The sequence below is a fragment of the Choloepus didactylus genome, chromosome 2 (assembly GCF_015220235.1).
Source record: "Choloepus didactylus isolate mChoDid1 chromosome 2, mChoDid1.pri, whole genome shotgun sequence".
In the NCBI taxonomy this organism is placed as follows: Eukaryota; Metazoa; Chordata; class Mammalia; order Pilosa; family Megalonychidae; genus Choloepus; species Choloepus didactylus.
Window position 1 is genome coordinate 236,471,130 of NC_051308.1, and position 25,438 is coordinate 236,496,567.

At 40.6% G+C, this 25,438-nt stretch overlaps 1 protein-coding gene across 1 annotated transcript in view; it reads right to left on the bottom strand.

Moving 5' to 3' along the window:
- The window catches only part of VPS13D (vacuolar protein sorting 13 homolog D), a 303,465-nt gene that overhangs the window by 37,698 nt on the left and 240,329 nt on the right, over positions 1-25,438 (bottom strand). Inside the window, 2 exon segments of the mRNA XM_037828496.1 lie at positions 14,624-14,819; positions 17,569-17,701. Of these exon segments, the coding sequence (XP_037684424.1) occupies positions 14,624-14,819; positions 17,569-17,701 (329 nt within the window).

The window sequence follows — 25,438 nt, forward strand, 5'->3', positions numbered from 1 at the left end:
GTGAAAAGTATAAATTATAGGATTTCTGATTAAATATGACAGACAGATTTAGTCCAGAGACCCCACTAAAGCCAAAGCAAAGGGATATAAATGGCACGAATCCAAAAGGATAAAGAGAAAATGTCAACAATATTTTAGAAGGTGAAAAGCAGATGGACAAGTGGTAATGAATGGTAAGCCTGGGGGAGTGGAAGCCATGGAGTAGTAAGCTAATTAATAGGGGAGAATCCCGCTAGATTTCAGAAAAAGGAGGTATCAAGTAGCCCTGAAGGCCCAGAGTGAAAGGGAGGAACAGGGAGGCATGTATGTGAGGTGCTGAAAAGAGGAAGGTCGGTACAAGTCCGTGTACGCAACAGCTAGACCTGTGGGTCCCTCTCCCACCCCATTCAGCCTGCCCTCCTCAGCAGAAGACAGGAACCCACGGGTCCCACCCAGCCACCCCAGGGTGAAGTCCACTGCTTCCAACCTGCTTTCTAGTACCTCCTCTTTACTAACCAGGATTGGAACAGATAGTTAAGAATCACCAATCATTTGAGAACTGTCTCCATCATGAAAGAAAAAGACCAAAACAAACAAATGGAAGCAAGAACATCCAAGGTGTCCTAGGATAGAGAGCAACTGGTTCAGATGGGAGCAGAACATACTGAGGGGAGGAATTTCCAAGAAATATAAAGAAATTGATAAATTACCAAATGCATCTAAACATATGGAGGAGAGTTTGGGAATAATTTACTAATAGGCAGACAGAAGTTAAAAACAAAACAAAACAAACAAAATAAAACAAAAAACACTCACCCCAGGAGAAAAAAAGTTGAAAGTAAATAAAAGTTTGGAGATAAATTATGAAAAAGCCTATGGAAAACTAAACAAACAGCAATACCAAAAAAGCAGTTACTAACTCCAGGGAGAAAAAAAACAAACCAAAAAGTTGAACAAAAAAGGCAACAAATTCACAGTTACCTATGTGGCTTCACTGGGGACACTATTCACACAGTCATAATAATGTAAAAACTGAATATCGATTTATCCGAAAGTGATGATATAACAATATTGAAGGATTGGGGGGGGGCACTTATTGTGTATAAACAATAGGAAGTCAAATGATGTAAAAAAAAATAGCAGTATACTCATATTTTTTAAGAAATAGAGGTAAATGCCTGAAGACAAACAGTTAAAAGTATAATGTAACTGCCTCTGGGGGAGCAGGAAAGGGAAAGGATGGGCAAGAAATTGCTGTTTTTTGTTTTCAGACATGCAGAAGTCTTTGATTTTTTAAAATGTGAACATATATTTACTTTGATAAAATAAAATTTAATTTAAAAAGATACAGAAAAATTTTGTTACAGCAAAATAACTAAGTTCAAGATCAAAGGGATTTTTTTATTGTGGTAAAACATATATAACATAAAATTTACTATTTAACTATTGTTAAGTGTACCCCTCAGTGGCATTAAGTACATTTACAATGTTGTGTAAACATCACCACCATCTATTTCCAGAGCTTTCTCATCATCCCGAACAAAAATTCTGTACCCATTAAGCAAGAACTCCTCATTCCCCTCTCCCCCAGCCCCAGGTAACCTCTATTCTACTTTCTGTCTCCAGGAATTTGCCTATTTTAGATACTTTATCCAAGTGGAATCATACAATATGTGGTCTTTTGTGTCTGGCCTATTTCACTTAGCATAATATTTTCAAGGTTCTTGCACATTGAAGCATGGATCAATATTTCATTGCTTTTTATTACTGAACAATATTCAATTGTATGTATATATATCACAGTTTGTTTATCCATTTATCTGTTGATGGACACTTGGATTGTTTCCATCTGTGCCAGTTTGGATGCATTATGTCCCCCAAAACGGCATATTCTTTAAAGCAATCTTGTGGGGGCAGACGTATTAGTGTTGATTAGGTTGTTTCCATGGAGATGTGACCCACCCAAATGTGGGTAATACCTTTGAATAGATTATTTCCATGGAGGTGTGGCCCTGTCCATTCAGCAAGGGTCTTGATTAGCTTACTGGAGTATTTTAAAAAGAGCCACACAGGCCCAGACGCTTGCTGCAGCCAAGAGAAACATTCTGGAGATGGCCATTGAAAGCAGACTTACGCTGAAACTTTGCTCTGGAGAAGCTAAGAGAGGACATAGCGCCCCAAGAGAAACATTTTGAAGAATGCACAGGAGCTGAGAGAGGTGCTAGAACACAACCCAGGATCAGCAGATGCCAGCCATGTGCCTTCCCAGCTAACAGAGGTTTTCCAGATGCCATCAGTGTTCTTCAGTGAAGGCACCCTATTGTTGATGCCTTTGTTTGGACATTTTCATGGCCATAAGACTGTAACTTTGTAACCAAATAAACCCCCTTCATAAAAGACAATCCATTTCTGGTATTTTGCATAACAGGAGCATTAGCAAACCAGAACACCATCTTCTAGCTATTGTGAATAATGCTGCAATGAATACTGGTGAACAAGAATCTGTTTGAGTCTCTGTATTCGGTTCTTTTGGGTATGTACCTAAGAGTGGGACTGTTGGGTCACATGGTAATTCTATGTTTAACGTTGTGAGGAACCACCAAACTGTTTTTACAGCACTGCACCATTTTACATTCCCATCAGCAAAGTACAAGGGTTCCAATTTCTCCATATCTGCACCAACACTGTTATTTTCCATTTGTCTTTGACAACAGCCATCCTAGTGGGTATGAAGTGGTATCTCATTGTGGTTTTGACCTGCATTTCTCTAATGGCTAATGATGTTGAACATCTTTTCATGTGCTCATTGGACATGTGTAGATCTTCCTTGGAGAAATATCTACTCAAATTCTTTGAATTTTAATTGGGTTGTTTCTCTTTTTGTTGTATATTATGTGTGTTTCTGTATGTGTAAATATATATATATACATACACACAGACACACACAAACACATTTGGGATATTAAACCCATATCAGAAACGTGATTTGCAAATATTTTCTCCCATTCAGTGATTTGTCTTTTCACTCTCTTGATATAGTGTTCTTTAATTCATAAGAGATTTAATTTTAATGAAGTCCATTTTATCTGCTTTTTTCTTTTTTTGCCTTTGCTTTTGGTATCATGTTTAAGAAGCCAGTGCTAAATCCAATGTTTCCCTTATGTTTTCTTCTAAGAGATCTACAGTTTTAGCTCTTAACTGCAGGTCTTTGATCCACTTTGAGTTAATTTCTGTATATAAGGTAAGGGCTCAACATCATTATTTTGCCTATGGATATCCAGTTCTCCCAACACCATTTGTTGAAAAGATGTTCTTTTCCCATTAAGTGGTCTTGGCAGCCTTTCCAAAAATCAATTGAGGTTTTTTTCTGGGTTTTCTATTCTATCTCATTGTCTCTGTCTATCATTAATTAAGCAAGTACCACACTGTTTTGATTACTGAAGCTTTTAATAAGTTTCAAAATCAGGAAGAGTGTGTCCTCCAACTTTGTTCTTTTTCAAGATTGGCTTGTATATGAATTTTAGAATGGATTTTTCTATTTCTGCAAAACAGGCCATTAGGGTCTTGAGGGATTGTATTAAATCTATAGATTGCTTTAGGGAATACTGTCATCTCAACAACATTAAATATTCCAATTCATGAATATAGGATGTCTTTCAATTTATTTAGGTCTTTTAAAATTTCTTTCAGCAATGTTGTAGTTTTCTACATACAAGTTTTTCGCCTACTTGATTAAATTTGTTCCTAAGCATTTTATTCTCTTTGACACTACTGTAAATAGAATTGTTTTCCTAATTTCATTTTCAGAATGTTTATGACTAGTATATAGAAATACAACTGATTTCTGCATGTTGATTTTGTATCCTGCAACTTTGTTGAATTCGTTTACTAGCTCCAATAGTTTTTGTGTGAGTGTGTGGATTCTTTAGGATTTTTTACATATAAGATCATGTCAGGTCAGCAAATATAATTTTACATCTTTCTTTCCAGTTGGGACACCTTTTATTTCTTTTTCTTGCCTAACTTCTCTCGCTATAATTTTCAGCACTATGTTGAAGAGAAGTGGTGAAAGTGAGCATCCTTATCTTGTTCCTGATCTTAGGGGAAATGTTTTCAGTCTTTCACTATTGAGTATGATGTTAGCTGTGGGGTTTCATATATGGTCTTTATCATGTTGAGGAAATTCTCTTCTATTCCTAGTTCACAGAGTGTTTTTATCATGAAAACATGTTAGATTTTGTCAACTGCTTTTTTTTTTTTTCTCCATCAGTTGAGATGACCATGTGGGTTTTTTTTTTTTCCTTTGTTCTATTAATGTGGGGTATTAAGTTGAGTAATTTTCATATGTTGAACCACCCTTGCGTTCCTGGCATAAATCCCCCTCAGTCACGATGTATAATCATTTTAATATGCTGCTGAATTTGGTCTGTAAGCATTTTGTTGAGGATATTTACATCTATATTCATAAGGGATATTGGCCTGTAGCTTTCTTTTCTTGTAATGTCTTTGTCCGGCTTTCATATAAGGGTGACTGATGCTGGCCTCGTTGAATGAGTTAGGGAATATTCCCTAATCTCCAATTTTTTTGGAAGAGTTTGAGAAAGACTGGTGTTAATTCTTCTTTACATGTTTAACAGAATTCACTAGTGAAGTCGCCTGGTCCAGGGCTTTACTTTGTTGGGAGGTTTTTGATTACTGACTCAATTTCCTTACTTGTTGTAAGTCTATTCAGATTTTCTATTTCTTCTTGAGTCAGGGAAGGGAGTTTGTGTGCTGTGTGTGCTTCTAGGAATTTGTCCATTTCATTTAGGTTAATCTATTGGTTGCTGTACATCTGTTCATAGTAATCTCCAATAATCCTTTTTATCTCTGTAAAATAGGCAGTAATGTCTCCACTTTTATTTCTGATTTTAGTAATTTGCATCTTCTCTTTTTTCCTTAGTCAATTTAGCTAAAGGCTTGACAATTTTGTTGATCTTTTCAAAGAACCAACTTTTGATTTTATTGATTTTCTCTATTGTTCTCCCTTCTCTACTTCATTTGTATCTGCTTTAATCTTTAATTTCCTTCTGTTAGCTTGAGTTTAGTTTGCTTTTCTTTTTTCAGTTCTTTGAGGTATATTGATATATTAGTGATTTGAGATCTTTCTTCTTTCTTAGTGTAGGCATAAATTTCCTTCTTAGCATTGTTTTTCCGGCAGTTGTGTGTTATGCTTTCATTTTATTTCATCCCAAGTTATGCTTTCATTTTATTTCATCCCAAGGTATTTTCTAATTTCCTTCATAATTTTTTTCTTTGACCCATTGGTTGTTTAAGAGTATGTTGTTTAATTTCCACATATCTGTAGGTTTTCCAGTTTTCCTTGTTACTGATTTTTAGTTTTATTACAATCATAGGATTTTAAACACTACTTTTATAATTGTGGAATAGACAATAGATAATATGTATTAAATATGTATAAGATGTTAAGAATACATTAAAAATCAAAGGATTATTGGCTAATTATAAGCAATTAGTAAAAATACAACAATTTGTTTATAAATTAAGTGGAAAAAATGCCTGTAACTTACCCTCTCCTGTTCCTGACACCACCATATACAAATACAATTTTGTTGTTTTCAAGAACAAATAGTAAGTCAAATCACCAATAAAAGATTATGTCAAGAAGGCTGTCAGAAACTTGCTTAACTAATGTATAAAACTGCTTTAAGAATAATAACACCTTGACAGCTTGGTGGTACTCAGGAATCTGGAAGATTCTTCTAAGCAGTTTTTCTTCAATTATTTAAATACACTCAGTATTTAATGCCTATTATATTCCTGGAATATAGCAAGAGCTTAATACTTAATCAATTTGTGAATTTGTACTACAATTTTACCTTCTGGAACCAATGTGCTTACTACTAAAGCAACCATGGATCTGAATATCAAAAGTTCAGAATTGGCTAAATTGAATTAATAAGGATCCTCAATAATTCAAACAAAAAAGTAAAAACGCTTTGAGGTTAGCATATTTTAGCTAAGTGATATAAAAGCATCTTACAATTTGGTCTTTGATGCTGTAGGAGGCAGGCAGGTGCCAGTTATCGTGACCCTGTTTGTATGAGTAAAGTATAGGGGGTCAATGAGTAAAGTATAGGGAATGGCTGAGCCCTGCCCTCTGTCCACCCATCCTGCCATTACTCAGTGAGATTACACTGGATTCACCTAGTCCTAACCCACCAGGCTTAGACCAGAATTCTGTGACCCATATTCCTCACAATGAGAGGTGAAGTTTTGCTCTGACTCTCCTTTGAAGTTTTCTGCAGTTCCTGGGATTTTATGATACAACATTGGTCACCCCTGCCATTATCTATGTTTGAAGTATGTTTGGGGAAAATCTACTAGGAGCTGTCTCTGGTGTTAACACAGAACAACTGCCTCATAAAAACTGCTCTCCAGAAGTTCAAAGGAGCTTATCCAAATATTGTGGGTTTTTCCTGCTACACCAACTTTGCTACATTGGAAAGCTGTGGTTTTGCCAAGTAAACTCTGAAAGAGATACACCTTCTTGATAACCTGGAAGAGCTCAGGTCAGTGCTAACACAATCAAGTGGCCTTTGACAAGATGGAACTTGCACTTTGAAGAAATCTGTACTGTACTTACCAGGTTGCTGAACTTAAAATTTACTGGGTTGACAGGTTAAAGTAAAGGACTAATCAGGTAAATTATTGTGAGCGGTCTTTCTGATATGCAAGAATCTTTCCAGTTGCTACTCCAAGAAACCCAGTAAAGGGGAGAAATAAACCAGGAAGGCTGACAGCCGTTGGCAGGAAGCCAAAGTGGAGCATCGCATGATAGTGGCCCCTAAAGTTAAATCCACATTAATCTACCATTGCAGATATGTGCTATTTAGCAGGAGAATGATGGATCATCACCACATTTTCAAACAGAATGGCCTGTCAAGGAAATTGACCAGATGCGGGTACTTGCTGGCTGGGAGCAGGTTCATAGAGTCACAGAAGGTGTGTAGGGTGGGATTGTTTCATACTTTTGCAAATTTAATTCTTGCCTAATAGAAAACAACTAGATCAGCATATCTGCTTCTGCATTCAATCTCTTGCAATATCACATACTGGGTAGCCTTTAGAACATTCCATAGAGCACTCATTAGAGAATGAGTATGATTAGAACAAGTTATAAATGTATACACACATACATACATAAATAGTTTTGACCTTGTGTACCCCTGAAAGGGTTTTGGGGTTCCCCAGGGATCACCAGTCCGTATTTTGAGAACCTCCATTCTAAAAGGACCCATATGTACAAATTTTGTTCTAGTTAGAAATCAGTTTCCTCTACAGGTTAAAGCAGATCCACTAAGGATATATATTAGTTACACTGTTAACCTGATTTGAGTCATTTAAGCCCAATATAATAAAACTGTTTCTTTTAGAATATATTGTGATTAAAATGTTTTACTAATTTAATCTTACTTTTCTCCTTTCGACAACTCAGTGAGAAACTTAGCAAGAATCTGTCTTTGAGAGGCAGTCTGGTAGCAGGGTATTGGATAAAGTTACCAGGACAAGAAAACTCAGGGTTAGTTGTAACACCCAAATCTATCTTTTCTTCTCCCAAAGTTTATAAGCCTTTACTTGTAATACAATACTGTGTCTTTAGTCACTGTTGGATTCTCTCACAGTCTGAAGCACTATGGGGGCAGAGGATCTGAATTCAAAACTGAATCCTCTCTTTAAGGGAGATTCCAATTTCATCCTGGGCAAAGATGGATGATTCTGTAAGGAAAAACCATGAAAGGACTAGGGAAGTCATCGAAACCTAAAAATAAGTAAATTGAATGCCTTTGCAGAAGAGTTCCACATGCAGTAAATGGCTCTTCACTTCTCTCTCATATACAAAATGCAAATTTGTCTCCGGAGAAAAGACAGACACTGTTCTGTTTCTCTTGGTGTTCAAACCAAAAATCTCAAAACCATATCTTCTGGATATGATTGGGCATCACCCCAGAATTTTAATAATCAATTCACTGAACAAGGAAGGGACTAGACATTTACAACAGCTAGATTAGCTATCTAATTTTTAAATGGAAGAAGCCAGCATCAAAATGCAACCACACTTTCCAATCTATTTTCATTGAGCAAGGACCTACTGGTTGAGAGGCAAGAACTGAACCTTAAAGGTGCACATGCCAAAATTCAGTTGATTTTTACTTTTGGAAGTGGAACTGGGCCATTTTCATGAAGTCAGTCATCTCCGCATGCCAAAAATGGCAAAGAATCAATGCTCTCCTTTCTAGAAACGATTATAATGTACCATGACCAAAAAAGTGTTTTCTTTCCTAACAGATAATCTTGCATAAAAATGAGTCATGGGATTCCAGAAATGGAAAGGCTTTTCTCAAATACGTGTGTGCACGAACACACACACTTTTTTTTTCAGCAATAGATCTGAGCTTTCCATAAGTTATGTTATAATGAGAATGGCATCATCTGGAGCCTTTGAGTGAAAGGGGAGTACAGTATTTAGAGTTCAGCAAGAGGGAAGAAGTCTGTCTTAGAAAAAAAAGATTTCTCTGCTAGTGTTCCTGTGATAGGAATTTTAACTTATAAGGCATGAAGGGACTGTTAAGATGTTTCTTAAAAATATCCTCTCCTGTGACTTTGTACCCTTAATTTCAAGCCTGAGTGAGACATCCTGTGCCTTTAACACAGCTCATAATGTTTCTTCTTCAGGGATTGCTCAGGTAGGGTAAGGAAAGGAGAAAATGATCCACTGACCTTTAAGCATTTGTAGAAAGTCAAGGTTTGGCAAGTAGAAAGCAAGGTTTGGCAAGTTCAGGAAGTGAGAACATATGGCTCTCATCCTCACCCAAGGGTGAGTGGAAGAGAGCTACAGTGGCTGCTGCTCCAGCCACTGTGCATCCTTGGGACAACAGAGGAGAGACAGGTACAGTCTCTTTCCCTTCAGTCGGACACAGCAATACCTTTTCAGTTTCACTGAAATGTAATTCCTTCTCAGGATGAAACAGACCTTTTAACTACCACACAAGCTGCCCAAGCATGGCTCCCAACCCAAAAGACACATGTGCCCAAAGAAACAGAGCCTAAGGCTCAAATAGGTACTAAGCTCCAGCTTATCCACCTTACAGATACAGATCTTTATATTGATGCTACAGGGTCTAACAGGCTCATCTGGAAGGAGTATACTTACACTTCTTAAATGAGTACGAGGCAGTAGCCACAGAGTAACATGGTGCTGGGGACAGGAGCTATAGGGTAATTTTTACTGGGTGGCAATTAAAAATTTTTTTTTATTAAAACAAATATTCATTTATATTCTTAAGGTTAAAAAAAAGGAGCTTTCAAAAGATGTCAGACTTGCTCGGCCCTAGATACACTGGGTGTCAGTTCACTCTCCTCAATCTTACAGGGAACACCAGTGGAAAAAATCAAAAGTACTAGTATTCTAACAAAGATTTTCATTTTTATTGGATTTTTACCTTTGGAAGTGTCATGTATAATTTTTACCTTTTATGTGTCAGGTATGGCTGCTTTCAGAGCAGAATAATTAAAAAGCCATATTGCCAAACTAGAATAAAAGAGGTAGTGGAAGCATTTCCTAAATCCTTTTTGCTGACTTTTTTCTGACCTGTCCAACCTGACTGCATCCAGGCTCTGATGACCCAAGAGGATCTTAACCCTTTTATCCTAGAGAGTCATGGGTAAGAGGCAAATATTGCAAGAGAGAAGGCTACAGCCCATTTCAATTTCCTACTGAAGAGGTCATTAATGGAAAATGTCTTTAACAAATTTTGGGTGGTGTTCTGGGAATGTTTTTGCTGAAAAACTCAACTATGCTCATCGTAAATCTTTTTTGTGAAATCAACTAAAAGGTTACTCAAAGCTCTCAGAGCAACTGGAATTTACCTCTATGTGCACAATACAAGGGTCCTGGGATTCCAGAACATTATCAGAGTTCCTCCTGATGGTTATATTCTTAAACACTGATCTATCATTACCTTTCAAATTCCCCCTTCCTCCTTATCTAACTTAAATAACTAGATAAGCTCCAACACTCCTGAGCTTTGCTAAATTAGTTTAAATATTTCAAGTTCTGCCAACTCCCACTTCTCTCCCCTTTTTTGGGTCTTGACTAAAAGGTGAAGAAACATTTTGGAGGAAACCTTGGGGCCTACCTTCATAAATCTTCACCTGCTACTTTACTAAAATGTCATGCAACCCAAAGCCTACAACAGATGGTATTGAGAGAAACAACAAGCAAGTAAATCGCCCCAAGTCAGATTCTTTCAACAGTGTTTTGATCTTCTATTGTGAAATGGCTGCTTCTGGGTTTTTGCAGCTTTCTACCAAAACATCTTTTCAAATACTACCATCAAATACTTCTACATTTATGCAGAGAACTGAGCCTGGTCCCACGGCTTGGTGCCCTGCTTCAGCCTGGTCTGGCTGAGGGCAGTGGGCTTTTCTACATGGCTTCGATGGCAACAAAGTGTGACTGCATCAGTGCCATTTTCATAAACTTTACTTGGGAACAGACGAATGTGGCTCAATACACGTAGACTAGAAGATGCAACCTGAGCCAGCAGAACGTTGCCTTGGAAAAGCCTTCTGATTTCAGTTCCAAACCACACATACTTGTACAGTTAACAAATGCAGCAGGGGATACTGGTCCACAACATTATACTGAGGCCAAAGGCTCTGCTGTTCTCCTCCCTCTTCTTCCCCCCCCCCACCACCTGCTTTCCCAAGAACAATTAGATTGCATGGAAATTTCAGAGAAAAGTTAGGTACTTGTCTTTTTGAAAGTCTACACACCAACAAAGAGAAGAACTTGAAAGTATTTTAATCTAAAGAACTTAAGGAGGCGGGTTCCTTACAAATAAAATCATGTTCAAATAAACACGAAGAGGGAGCCAATGTTTCCTGTAAGGCCACTTTCAGATGGATTACTGGAAGGAGTATTCTTTCAGTTTTATGGCTTACTTTGCTATCATCTGCTAAAAATTTGGGTCACTTAAAACATAGATGTTAAGATCTAAGCCTTCACTTGGATGAAAAATTACAAAGGAAGCAGAAAGTCTGATTCCAAGTGCAGACTCTTGGAGTCCTGGGTTCTATTCCTGGCTCTGTCCCTGGGCTCAGGTCAGCTCTCGGTCAGAATCTCACTTCTAATCCCTTCAAATCATTTGTTAGTCCCTGTTGTCTAAACAGTGGGGAAAAACCCTGAGTAACACCCCTGGATCCTGTTCAATCAACTGGGATGGCTGGAGATGGTTATAACTCACTTCCAAGAAACCAGGGTGATTTATCCTTGTGTAGAACTAATCTGCTCCTAAGAGATCACAGTGTCATCGGAAAGAAACCCTTACAGCACTGAAACATTTCTCCACCTGCAGGAATCTCTGGGCTTCTTTAACGTGACTTTCAAAAGCAGTATTACCCAGAATTTCACAGTTCTTTATAGCTTCCACATTAAAATAACTGATTGGGCTTCAAACTCCTGAGAGGTCATTAGAGTAGACAGGTATAACCATCCTCTGATTTACAGACGAAAAAAACTGAGGCTTAGATAGGCTAAGAGACTTGACCAAGACCCTGAAGCCAAAACGCTGGCCATATTGCCCAGGTCAAGCGTCCTTTTCTCTTTAAAATGTGGCTCCTCTCAGTAGCCTTACTTTTGGACCTGGACAAATGGAGTGAGGGAAATTGGTCAAACTGCTATAGCTTATCTCTTCAGAAGAATCTGGAATGCTTTTTCAGTGTAACAAAGGTTAAAGGGCCAAACTTCTCTGTGGCCCCCAATCAGCATGGGTCCAGCACATGCCCTGCTAGGTCTGGTACCTTCTGCTGTGGCTCTCCCACTGGCTCCTCCAGGAAAGGGAGGAGATGCAGACGCTCCATTCCTCCCCTTCTGAGCATCCTTGCCTACGGGACGCGCTACCTAGCTGCTCCTCGCTTATTCCTGTAGCCTTTGTTCCTAGGAGGAGGGAATGGCTAGGCATTTGGAAAATTTGCAGTTAAACTTCAATTAGACTGCCCATTAGTCTAATAAGTTCAGGAAATTTGTAGTTAAACATCAGTTAGACTGCCCATTATTGTTTGCTTTGAGGCAAGCTGCACAGCTTCTCTGTATCTTGGGTGTCTCATCTATAAGGAGATGCAAAACTTCAACAGGTTGTGATGAAGAATGACCAGCACTAGTAGCCAATGGCTCCCCAGTGCCCTTATTAGGTGTAGCTCCAAGTGAAGCACATCCTGGAGGACACAGTCTCTGCTGCTGACACTCTGCTAATGTTAGGAGACAGCCCAGGGGAACCAGAGAGAGAATTCAAGATACTGAATCAAGGTCAGGGTTCAGCTTCATGTGCATTTGCTGGTCATAGTAAAAGGAAATCTTGAGTAAACTGGGCAGAAATTATACAGCACTGCCTACCTTGACAGTAATTGAATATGACACATCTGCAAGAGAAATCCAACAAGGATCAGCCAGTGCCGTGCAACGCGGGAGTACTGGGCTCAGAGTCAGGAGACGGGCGGATCTGAGTCCTGCTCTCCCATCTCCTGCCCATTGCATGGGCTTGGAGAAGACAAGTATTTTCTCTGAAAGCCAAGTGTTTTTCCCTCATTCGTAAATGAAGTATGAAGATGAAATGAGATTGCACATGTGCCTGGCACTCGGTAAGTGAGAAGTTCCTTCCACCTTTCGGTATTGCACGGGTTATTCCCTTTAGCCCTAGAAGGCTCTTGTCTCTTCACCTGGCCAACTCCTACTCAGACTTCAGGCTTCATCTCAAATATTCCTTCTCTAGAAAAGCCCTTCTTGATCCAACTGACCAACAGGTTAGTCAACCTCCTCCTCTTCACCCTAATTATACAGTCTCATAGTGCCCTGTAAATCTTCTTTGTGTCATTTATCATAATTTTAGTAAAATAATTGTTTGTGTGATTAGTTGTTTAATATTTGATGCCCTGCTTGATTTTAAGTCTCTGAGACCAGGCAGTTCAGCTTTCTCCTGTGTCTCCAACACTGAGTTCACAGGGACTCTTCAACCCACAGTTAATGACAGAAAACGAATGACTGACAGACACATACTGGCTGACACTACATAAAACCTTCAATAGCAACACTGGACAATGGGTAAAAGTGACAAGAATACTTTCCTTCTACAGCAACCATTTCTTGTGGTCTTAAAAAGGATGCAAAACACAACTTCCAAACTGATAATGTGTAAAATTCAAGTGATTTTTTTTTTAGTCAACATCATTAAAGTTTACAGCACAAAATAATAATGTTATTTTCAAAAATCTATCAAATATACATCAAATCTTTTTGAAATCAATCAATTCCTTGACTAGTCTGGGATTTTAAGACTAAGGATGGCTCTCTTGGAATTCTTAGGGGCCTTCTGCCTCACGCTCACACCTCATTAGGTCTCCCTGTCCTAGCAAAATATGGGATGTAAAGGTCTTGGGCCTTGAGGAGGAAATGGAAAAACTAACTGGAAATACTTGCGAAGCCTCCCTGCTGCCCCTCCCCCCAGCTTCATAAATGCTTCAAAATATACTCAAGGATTGTTTTAGCTCTGTATCTGAGAATAGAATGTAATTTAACTAAAGTAAACTCTACAGAGCCTTTTTTAAAAAGGCAGCTGCTACCAGATGGAATCAGTCCTGGCAGAACACATGACAGGGTCCCAGACTACAATCTTAAGCATTTCCCCTACTGCAGGATTGTGTTATCAGTAAGGTTTCTGGTGACAGACAAATGGATTCATTTTAATTGGGGACGATTCCACTTCAGAATCTACTTGAGGGAGTGTCAGGGTGTGCACACTGGCCAGGCATTAGGCATTCTTTAAGGGCACACTAATTTATTCAAGGAACATCTATTAACCAGGCAGCAGCAGAATCTTTCTGGGCTAAAGTGGAGTTCAGCTATGCTGGGAACTGTGACATTCATTATACCCTTGGTTGATAAGAATTCCCAACTAGTCACTCTGAATAAGGGGGGGCTAACACAGGCCACTAAAATGAACGGCAAGGTTGACGGTGGGTTCTGTGGGGCATGGAGCCATAGGCTGCCCCCGATTCTCAGTCTCAGCTGGTGTCCAGGCAAGATGGCATCCCACAGTGGAACTGCTGACCTGCTTGGGGACCTCTCTTCTCTGTGTGGTTGCATGGGGTGGGGGTGGGGGTGGGGGTGGGGGGTTGGCTGGCTCTTTGAAGTGGAAGAAGTAAGAAGGGATAGCTCCACGTGATGAACCTTGACTGCAGGGATTCTAGAGCTATGCCTTGGGGCCTGGAGACAAGGACCTAGCCTGACAATTTTCTTAATGGGCATGTGGGGTCCAGTTAGTTTGGTGAACAGGGGATGCTTGTAAGGATGTGCAATCCTTTTTCTGATCCCTTTGATGAAGAAAATAACACAGGAGAGGATATACATGTCTAGAAAAATGCAGGCCAGGTATTTGTGCTTCATTTTCACATATGTGCATAAGGCTGGTCTTCAAATCAAGTCACATAACTAAAGTAGAAAGGGTATGATTAAACACATCCATACTGATGTGTCTGGTTCAGACCTGAGCTGGAAATTGCAAAAGCCGCTCCCCCCACTACTGACCTGGGGCCACTGAGTGTGGCTGTGTCTCTCACCGCCTGGGCTGTTTCTGATGCAAAATCCAGGGCACCTGCCACTGGCTTGGTTACAGTGCCAACAAGCCCTTTCCCAAGGCCAGATATGAAACCGCTGACACCCCCTTCTGTTTTCACACCTTCCACTGTTGAGGTTATAACACTGGTCAATCCACCGATGATACCTAGCAAAAAAGACAAAGGCAGTTGTAACGTGGCCAAGGACAAAAGAAAAAGTGCTTAAAGCTAAACCCCTCAGCTCCACGCACATGGCAAGGTAACTTCGGGGCATTCTGTTAATCTGTGTGCCAGATAGGCCACCGGCAGGCCAACCCAAGATGGGTTGTCAGAGTCAGAGTCTGAGGCTGTATATCACATAATAGTCAGAAGAAAAGTATGTTTCAGTTATAAAGTCAAAGAAAAGCTGGGAGGTTAACAGTGGCCACTTTTCAATTCCAGAGCTCAGGCAGCAATATGGGCAATCTGGAAAGGATGTGGATAGTAGGATCTAAATCAATGAGAGACTAGAAAATAGGGCCCTTGGGGAAAGTTTGAAGAAGGTGTGAAACTATGGCAGATAAGGCAGAGAGATAATTAAAATACAGGTTCTCAATTTTTCAAAGGCCAATATGTTACTTGCCCAACAACACAAGATGCTTGAAATGGAGTAAAAGCCACTGAACACTTTAGCTGAAATTAGATACAGGCAAACAAATAAAAGTTCAAAAAAGGACACCGTGAAAAACAGCCAAAGCCAGACAGGACCCTCCATGGAGCCAGATCAAAAGACCAACCAAGATCAAAAAGTCGTTCCATACATTTTGAAATGGGAAAGCGATGGCCTGAAAGAGTCTTGAAAGTGGCCAGAACTTGGCAAAGGCTGGAGAGGACACAGGCATTAATGGAAGAAGCAGGGCCCTATCTGGGGAGCATTTCCAGGACCTGTGCCAGGGACACTCACAGGATGTTTACCCTTTGACAGTGGGGGTGTGAGGAAGCTCTCTAGACCCTTCAGCTCTAGAGAGACAAATTGATAAAGGAAACTCCTTGGGAGAGAATGTACTAACAATTCACGTTTCTTTTGGATTCTGGGCCCATTTGTTCTAATTAGCCAATGTCCCTCTCCCAGCTTTTAGAACAAAGTTCATGGCAGAGCATGCAGAGCACAAGAGTGCAGGCTGGGACCTCAGAGAGAGAACATTACTGAACCTAGGTCAAGCTGGGTCTACAGAGAGAACTGAGCTTAACTCCCAGTTTTTAAACTAAGGAGGTTGAGTAAATTATGGTCCTTGTTATCTTTTAAGGGTCTTTTCATCCTGAAGGATTAAGAATTTTACTTGGCTGCTGCTTTCATATAATCCGGGGCTCAATGGATCCTCCTTGTATGAGGCCCCTGGTTCCTGGTCTTAGATTGGCCTACGTGGCTCCTGAAGATACTGTACATTATTATCTGAATGATCCTTGGTTCAGGGCAATTTGCAGCCTTGGACAAATCACCCATATTCTCAGCAGCACACTGATGTATCCATCCACAAGCACAGCCATTCTCTTCTCCACACATCCCAAGGACGCAGAAGAGAGAAAGGCGAGTCTACATAGCAAAGCATTCACTTTCAAATGTGTGCTAATAGTCCAATGCTATCATTACAGTTATTAGAAAGAATGACTAATGACTAACTCTTTAAACTAACCCCAGATGATTGCCCAACTGTCAACTTTTAAAGTCCATAAATAGATTGATTTCAGATAAATTTTACTTCTGGCCTGGTGTCTCCTTGGGGGCTGCCCCCTTAACAGTTGTGCAGGCTTAGGAAAGCAAAGGCATTTTGAGCCAAACCTCACCATTAGGAAAGGTGACAAACAAAAACTCTGTCTTAAATGTTGTGTCCCAAAAACAAATAGAAATAATTTCTTTTATTATCTGTATTCCTTCTCTTCCTCCAAAGGCAGATAGTCAAAAGTTGGTCCTTCTTAATACTGCTTCAGATGACTTCTAAGAATCTGGTATAAACAGTTCAATTTAATAACTATTAGTAAGCCTAAGCTGTATGCCAGGTATCATGTTAGGACTGCAAGCCTAAAGATGAATACAAAATGGCCTCTCTGCTCTACTGCACTCATGGTCTATCAGGACAGTCAGCAATACACACAACCCAGTCTGGGATGTGTGTATTAATTCTAAGTGGGGAAAGTGGAGCTGGGGAAACTCCACTTGAGTTGGAACTTGTAAGGTGAGTAGAATTTCGATAGATAAGGAGAGGAGAGCAGAAGGAACATGAGTGAGTAAGGACCTGGAGGCAAATCTGGGGAGTAGAACGTAGCGCACTGTGACTAAAGTAGAGTGGCTGGGGGATAGCACATGGAAAAGTTAGCTGGGTTCATGCTGCCTGAGGCCTTGAATGCCATGCTAAGAAATTGTAGACAGAAATGCAACAAAAGGCAAATGAGTCAGAATTAAATTCAGAGACGGAACACATTCATGCCATCACTTATATCTCTTGGGGACATGGAATTATAATCCCTATGTGTATGCAAGACTTAAAAAACATCTGGAAGCCAATTTCATATTTCAATTTCTTTGGATGATATGATCAGTAACCAGAAGACAGAGTCTTGAAGAGGAGGCAGTTCTAGATTCTAAGAAGGGGTTCAGTTTATTGTATCTTATAATACTTAGGGAATGGAAGCCAGAGAACAGCAAGGAATTGCAAGGTACTCAACACTTTGGAAATAAATGAGTTTTTACATGCCGTCACATTTCAATTACCAGGAGGATAAAATAAGAGAGCTTGGAAATCTACTAGGCATCCTAAGATACCAGACCAGGATTTCCACTGTTGTCAGTTTTTTCTTGTCTATTTGCAATTAGATGAGCAAATCGGCACATCCAAGCAGAACAGCCATTCTCCTATAGCCTGATATTGTTTGGCTTACCGTGTGCCAGACCATGGATGCCGGCTACTAGGTGTTCACCACTTGTGGCTGCGTGATACCTGATATACTCCCGCTCTGACTGGTGCCGGTTGTCCATCGTCTTCCCTAAGCCATCTGATAATGTCCCTGCAAACTGCAACGAATTAAAAACAGAGAGAAAAAATTTTAAAGCCGTTTTTATATCTTAATTATTTTAAATAAATACTTTCCCTTACTCCTACCTTCCCTTTAAATAAATACCGATTGAAGGATAGATTAATTACTGAATTACATATATCCTGTGCCCCAAGACAGTGGTTCTCAAGCACAGGGATGCCTACAAATTGTGGGATGCTTTCACTCATGGACACAAGGCTTGCAAAAGCAACTACTAAAAATCCACAACAGTGTTTAGTCTCCACAATACTATTGCAAATTTACTGAAAAATTAAAGGCATAACAAGATGCCCTGGGTAGAGGTAATGAAAGCTTTGGGATTCTTTTATGGTAAGAACACAGGCTCTTTGCTCTAAGAATTAATGATTCAAAATAGGAAACATGGGAAATTACTGCTTCAGGGTTTGGCATAAAAAATTTTGGAGTCATCAGACGTCCAAAAGTAATGCCTTTTCTTTCATTTATTCAACAATTACTGAGTGCCTATTAGGTGCCAAGCCCTGACTGTCAAAAGAGAAAAGGAAGTACATGGAAAGATTAACAAGTTAGGTCACCTTTCACAGGAAGTGGTAGACTTGAACTCACAATTTCAAACACAAAACCATCCTCCCTCACAAATCAGAGAGCATTTTTATTTATCCTGGCATACTTTAACCAGAGAAGCTGTCTCAAGACATCAAAGCTGGGTAAAAAGGACATAAGACCCTGTTTTGTCACAAGACAATTTGAAAAGGTTTAAAATGACAGTTAATAAACCACAGGGTACTTATCCTCATCATTCAGGCATAAAAAGAGAAGGATATCAAATATATAATTAACCTTCTCAGGAAGGATCTACCAAAACAAGTGGTTTAAGTGTCAATGACCCAGGACTAACCTTTTAGAAAACTCACAGGAATGTCATTTAGATATAAAGTTCAGTGGAAAGATTCAAGGCAAACAGACTGCCGTCAAGACCTAGTACACAGGGTAGCCAGCCGAGGGCCTGTTTCATTCTGGTTTGGCAAGGGAGAGTTACACAGATCTGCCCTGGAAACCATCAGTACTGAGGTGTCTTGACACCAGTGGCAGGTAAGCTCTGGGCACAGGAAGAAACAGTGCTTCCGTGTAAAGCAGGGGTTACTGGGGCACCACGCAGCAATGTCTGTTCCTCTCACTGAGACTGAATGCTTGGACTAGGGCAGTGATTACTGACCTTTCTGGAGTGCAATCCCCAGCATTTTTTGTTTGCTTTTGCCTTACTTGCTCCATAACTCCTAACGGAGTCTAATTATAGAATCGAAGTTAATTGAAATTAATTTTACCTTTTCCTTTGGGACAATGGAATGTTGCCAAACCAGCACTATGAATCACTAAGTGGGGACATTTGTCAAAGAGACCCCATTTGAGAGGTACCACAGCATGGGAGACCACAAGCTTGTGCATGTGAGTGAACCAGATTCTAGTCATTTCTTAACTATTCTAGTAGCTATATGACTGTGAGCAAGTCACCCCACCTCTGTGAGCCCCCCTCTCTCTGTGGAGAACGGTGATAGTACCTACTTTACCATGGGGCTAGAAGGATTAGTGCCCATGGCTTAGGGTCTGGCATCCAGTTAGCATCCTACTGGTCTAGTCAGCTACTAGGCCAAGGAGGAATATCCTACACCATTTGAAGAAAGCCTTTGAAAGTTTTGGAACTATGGTTATTTGCTTTAGGGTTTAACATCAAAAAACCCTCTCTTCCCAGCAGATAAAAGCCTTCAAAGTGAGGTTTCTGAGTTGAATCATCTATAAAATTAGGTTGTGGGTCTTGGTGATTTCCCAATCTCTGACAGCGTGTGATTGACGATCCAAGTCAGAATGTCTTTATTAAGTCCTTACCCTGGGTCCAAATGGATTAGGTACCACTTAGGACACCAAGACATAACAGCCTTGATCCCTATTTTCAAGGAGCTGACAGTCTTATTGGGAAGATAATAATCATATACATGAAATAACCAGTAGTGAGATCTGGGACACAGACTGGGCACTTGGGACCCCAGAGAGGAGAAAGAAAAAGGTGACTGTTGCTTCGGAAGGTTTAGGGAGGTGCCAGTGGTCTTCATGAGTCTCCAAGAGGCACGTGTGCCCCCTGAAGAGACTCAGGAGCACCAGGCCACTTTCTAGGTCTTATTCAGGTCTTTCCCATTTTTCTCAAACTCTCACTTTTATATAGCTGCTCTTTCTTGGAAGAAATATCAAGTTAAGGTCCTGTCTACTATTTCTGGCAGCTGACTAGGAAGAAGTTAAAAATCCCATTGTGCCAGTTTGAATGTATTGTGTCCCCCCATATGCCATTATCTTTGATGTAATCTTGTGTGGGCAGACGTTATCGTGTTGATTAGATTTGCATGGAAATATGCCCCACCCAACTGTAGATGATAACTCTGATGAGATATTTTCATGGAGGCGTGGCCTCACCCATTCAGGGTGGGCCTTGATCAGTGGAGCCATATAAATGAGCTGACAGGCAGAGGGAACTTAGTGCAGCTGTGAGTGATGTTTTGAAGAGGAGCTACAGACAAGAGGGACACTTTGAAGAAAGCACAGGAGCTGCAGATGAAAGAAAGTTTGAAGACAGCCATTGAAAGCACTCTTGCTCCGGAGAAGCTAAGAGAGGACAAATACCCCAAGTGCAACTAAGACTGACATTTTTGAGGGACTGCAGCCTAGAGAGGAACGTCCTGGGAGAAAGCCATTTTGAAACCAGAACTTGGAGCAGATGCCAGCCACGTGCCTTCCCAGCTAACAGAGGTTTTCCAGACACCATTGGCCATCCTCCAGTGAAGGTACCCAATTGCTGATGGGTTACCTTGGACACTTAATGGCCTTAACACTGTAACTGTGTAACCAAATAAACCCCCTTTTATAAAAGCCAATCCATCTCTGGTGTTTTGCATTCTGGCAGCATAAGCAAACTAGAACACCCATAATAAGTTTTTTCACCTAAGAGAATAATCTAGGCACACTGCCCAATACTACCCCTCTCTTTCTAACTCCTCTGTCAATAAAAGAAGTTTAATATCCATGGTTTTGAGTGGGCCTATGTCAAAAGCTTAACTGCCAACTGATTCTGCTGCAGCAGCCTTGGCACCACCAGCACTGTCTGATTGCTGGGTGTTCTCTGTACAAAGATACCTGAAGGACCCCAGGAAGGTAGGACCAGATTACCTAAAAGATCACTCTTCCCTCTAAATGCTGGATTCTTCCACGTGCTTCTCAGGGACCTTTTCTCACCTATGCAGTGGAAAGGTCCTTACACATAGTCAACCTACTCCAGGACTTACATTTGAATTCCTACTTCTCTGTCTAAAAAAAATTACTTGTACAAGTCAACTGGACTTATCCTTTGTCATCTGTGAGTAAAAAGTAAAGGGTACAAAGATATTAACAGGAAAAAACTATAAAAGTCTTTCCCTCTAGAAATGTGACTTTGAGGACTCAGAAAACGTTGGTAGATATTGAAATCTATGATCCAAAAAAACTTGTATTGATAAGAAGCTTAATCATATTTTAGTAGGGGAGATATTTTATAGGAAATAAACCAAAGCCAGCTAAATGTCAGGTACAGGGTCAAGGGCAGGCTTTGGGCCAATCCACCGGGCTTTTGATTATGGAATCCAGGGCTCCACAAGCTCATGGCCCACTCTCACTGGGTGAGCACTTACTTAGTCATCTTTCATTCCATCTCTCATTCCCCACCTCAGTGGGAAAGTAAGTCACACTCCACACCTTATTTCTCCCTCAGAGAGAGGGTGAGAACACATGGGCTGGAGAGAAAGAGGATTCCAGTAAGCACTCATTACAGGTCCCCTCCGGCACTGGTCTTCTCTGAGGCTGGGAAGCACTATATGACCCATGCCCTCTGGAGATGATCATCAAAACAGAGCAGAGATGCCACAAGGGCTGCACCAGCACATGGGGAGTGACTGGTCCAGGACAACCTTCACCCTCTTCCCCAGCACACCAGTTCTGCTTTGTGTCTTAACAGAAGAGCCAAAAGCATCAAAACCTAATTCATTTTGAAATATTTTTCAGAGCAGATGCTCTCTAGCATGCATGGATGATCAAGATGGGAGACAAAGTCTGGAGGCAGAGATTCCAATTATTCCAAGGAGAAACTAATCCCAGAGGCACTGGAGGACAGGTCTGAATAATTGTCAGGACCCAGCTAGGTATCCAGTCAGATTTACGGGATTCCTACTGTGTGCCAGGAGGTATTTGGGCATAATGGAGAGGTATCACACCTGGGTTCAAATTCTAACTGGGACATTTAATAGCAATGAGATCATGGACAAGTCAGTAACTCGAACTTCTATGAACCTGCGTTTACTTGTCTTCAGAACGGGGATAACAATATTCACCTACAAGGATACTGAACGGATTCAATAATATATGTACGGCTCCTAGTGCAGAGCTTGATATTATGACACATTCATTAAAAACAGTATTAAGGTGTATGAACTTCTTCATATGCAAAATGGGAATGCTTTGGTCCTGCAGGACTGTGTGAGGATTACTTGGGACAGTGCATGGAAAGCCTCTAGCATGGTGCGGTCACCTGAGGACGGTATCCTGAGACAGTATAAAAGTAGAGTAGCAGACAGCGTGCACTAGGCACTTACACTGGGAAAGCAACACAGAGGGACCGTGCAACTGGAAGGTAATTTGTAGATAATTTGTAACTCTGATCGTTATAAACAATACCTTAACACCAGAAGGGGCTTGCAGAGACTTAAAACAATGGAGCTCAGTTTGTAGCAATTTCAAGTCCACAAAACACTTAGAGTAGCAAGTGAATATTCTCCTAGTGAAAATGAGACTCCAAGGAACAGAAAACCTGCTACTGGACTTAACAAAGACAACCATGCTTCTCTCTCCTTCCTTTGCTAAAGGAAGCTTTAGCATACACCATACTTGTGAACGCTGATCACTGACCAAAGTCATTAATTTCTATAAAGCCATATATTTTCAGTAAGAGGGTAAAAATCTCAGAAGTACTTCAAGGTTCCAATTCTACTGCATAGTTAGCACATACTGCATGTCAACATCTCACCTTCCAAAAATAATCCCATTGTCTATATAAATGGTGACACTGCAAACTAGCTGGGTTTGAGGCTTGGCTCAAACAGTTGATTTTATAAAACTGAAGTTCAAGTGGAAGCTGGAATGGTGCAATAAAAAAATATTCACAGTGTCCTTCTGTTCTGCCCTATCAGTTTCCTGACTTTTTTTTTGATACTCAGCAAGCACGGGATGTCAAAAGTATTTGGGCAATGTAACAGAAGCCTGGGCTTGAATTTCTCCCTCTTGGATTCTTCTTTCACAGTTATTTTAGCTAATGGAAATTTCCTCTTTAATATCCTTGTTCCACTGAGTAGTTGCCAGTGACAGTATTTTCCTTCACCAGGGCAGACGGTGACCATGTATAACATGAAAAGAGAAAGAAGTGACAGACCTCTGGAGGGTGAATGAGAAGTTGTATATTCTTCCACGTATAATGCAGTGGAGCTACAAGTCTTAGCTAGCAGCATAGCTCGAATTCTGATCAGCACTGCCTGAAGTAAGAAAACCTGACTATACCTTGTGCCTGTAAGTCAGGCTGAAGTGACCTTTGTGGGGAGCAGCATAATTCATGCAGTCAAACAGGCTGGGGAGAAGGGGTCAGAAAGAACTAGATTTAAATCCTTACTCTTAATAAATATGCAATCTGGTGAAAGCTGCTTAACTTTCCTGAACTTGCATTCAGCTATCTGCAAAAGCCAGACACTGTCTACTACAGAGAGCATTTGCTGCTTTGAAGGGTTAAGGAGCTAATGATCTCAAAATGCCTGGTATAGTTCCTGGCACACAGTAGGCCATCCATTTTCCAAGTTACTTAGGACTAGATTGGGGCTTAAACTTCAGAGCCATTTTCAACCCTGCTGGTTTAATGGTACAAAAACCACCCTCTAGTCATGTACACATAAGTCACTTCAAAACTATGGTCTTCACCATTTTACTCTGATCCTTACTGTTAAAAACATCCATAGTTACAAATTATTCTCAGAGTATGAGTTGTGCCTCGATGCTGAAGAACCCTCTTGTGATACCTGTGAACAGGGAAGAGTTAAAGAAAAACGTGATCCAAAAAGCAGTGAGTACCTATCATCTACATAAGGCAAACCAAGCAGCCAGTCCTCACCCAGCAAATGGTCATGGAGAGTGGGGTGCTGGGGAGCAGCATTAAAAAAAAAAAAAGGGCATGGAATGAGGTGAGGGCTGGCAAGAAAGAAGCATTCATTTTTGGATCAAAGATTTCTCTCCACTAGAAGTGGAGCAGTTTTGTCTGTTTTCAGTTCTACTTGGTTATGAATTATGTATGCCCCTTAAGGCAAAAACAGAAAGAGGAAAGAATTTAGAAAGAGGACCTTGAATATGAATAATAAAGGCATTTTAAAGCTGGGACTGATACTGTACTCCAGAAACAGGTCTAAGCCAATGACCTTGTTATTTTTTGGTTTCTGGAGCTCTAAAAGCTCTCCTACCCTAAGACATACCATGTTGCTATTTCCCAGATAAACACTTATCAGGCAACAGACACTCTTTTTCACTTCAGAAACAAAGTTATCCCAAGCCACCCAGAATTATCTCAGCACACAAGGTCTAAACATATGCAACAACATCAGCCCTAAGATTGCCCTGGTGTCTTAACTAGCCCAAGAAGCATGCCTGCTGCTTCGGTGTCTAGCTATTCTGCAAAGGTGACCCAGTGGTGAACTCAGATGTTGTTTCAGATTAATGTGGAAACTCAAGAGTGGTTTGAAGCACTCCCATAATAGGATTTTGCTCTTTATTTTAAGAAAGGTTGGTAGAATTTGCTATAAGGCTAAAAAGCACAGAAATATGCAGAATACACATGGGTAGAATCAAATCAGTCATACAGTTTTTCAGCAACAGACAGTCATTGCCTGGTCAACCCCTGTTTTTCCTGTTTTTTCTTTTTCTGCACCAAACATAAAGAATCATGTAGGCAGGATGAATCCTTAAACCCAGCTGTGGATGGAACGGTCATCTACCTTTCAGCTCTTTATCAGCCAGGACTCATTGTAGGCTTTCCCCCCCCCCAGAAGGGATCATGTTGAGGATGCCAGAACCCCCCCCCCCCCCACCTGTCCATTGGAGAAAATTCCCCAAGGCACACAGAGGAAAACTTGAAGATGGACTTCCGTACAGTCAAATTAGCCAAGCGTATGAATAAGCCTTCTGACCCCCTGAGCGAGCTCTAGTTTTGCCATGTTAATGAGGTTTCTCAAAATAAGTAAATGGCTCATGACTCAGTATTGAACCAGGAGATGGGTTAGGATGTTGGGTGGTAGGGGAGAATCCCTCTGTGGCGGGCACAGCAAAACACCCAACTTGGCAGATAAAAGTATTTCAGCCTCAGCAAAGCACACAGGCTTTGAAAGGCAAAGGGTTCTGATCCCAGCTGTGTTACTAGTATCAGCCGGGTGAACATGAGCACAAGGCACGCTCTCTGTAGACACCACTGTCCTCATCTGCAAAACACGGACAACGTTATCCACAGGGTTGCTAGGTTAATCAAATGAGAACTTGGTTGTGAAAATACCGGGGAAAATACACAAAGCAATGTGTAAACTGAAAGGGCTTTTACTGCAAGTTGTATTCTTTCTTCTATTGCGTGCCCTCCACC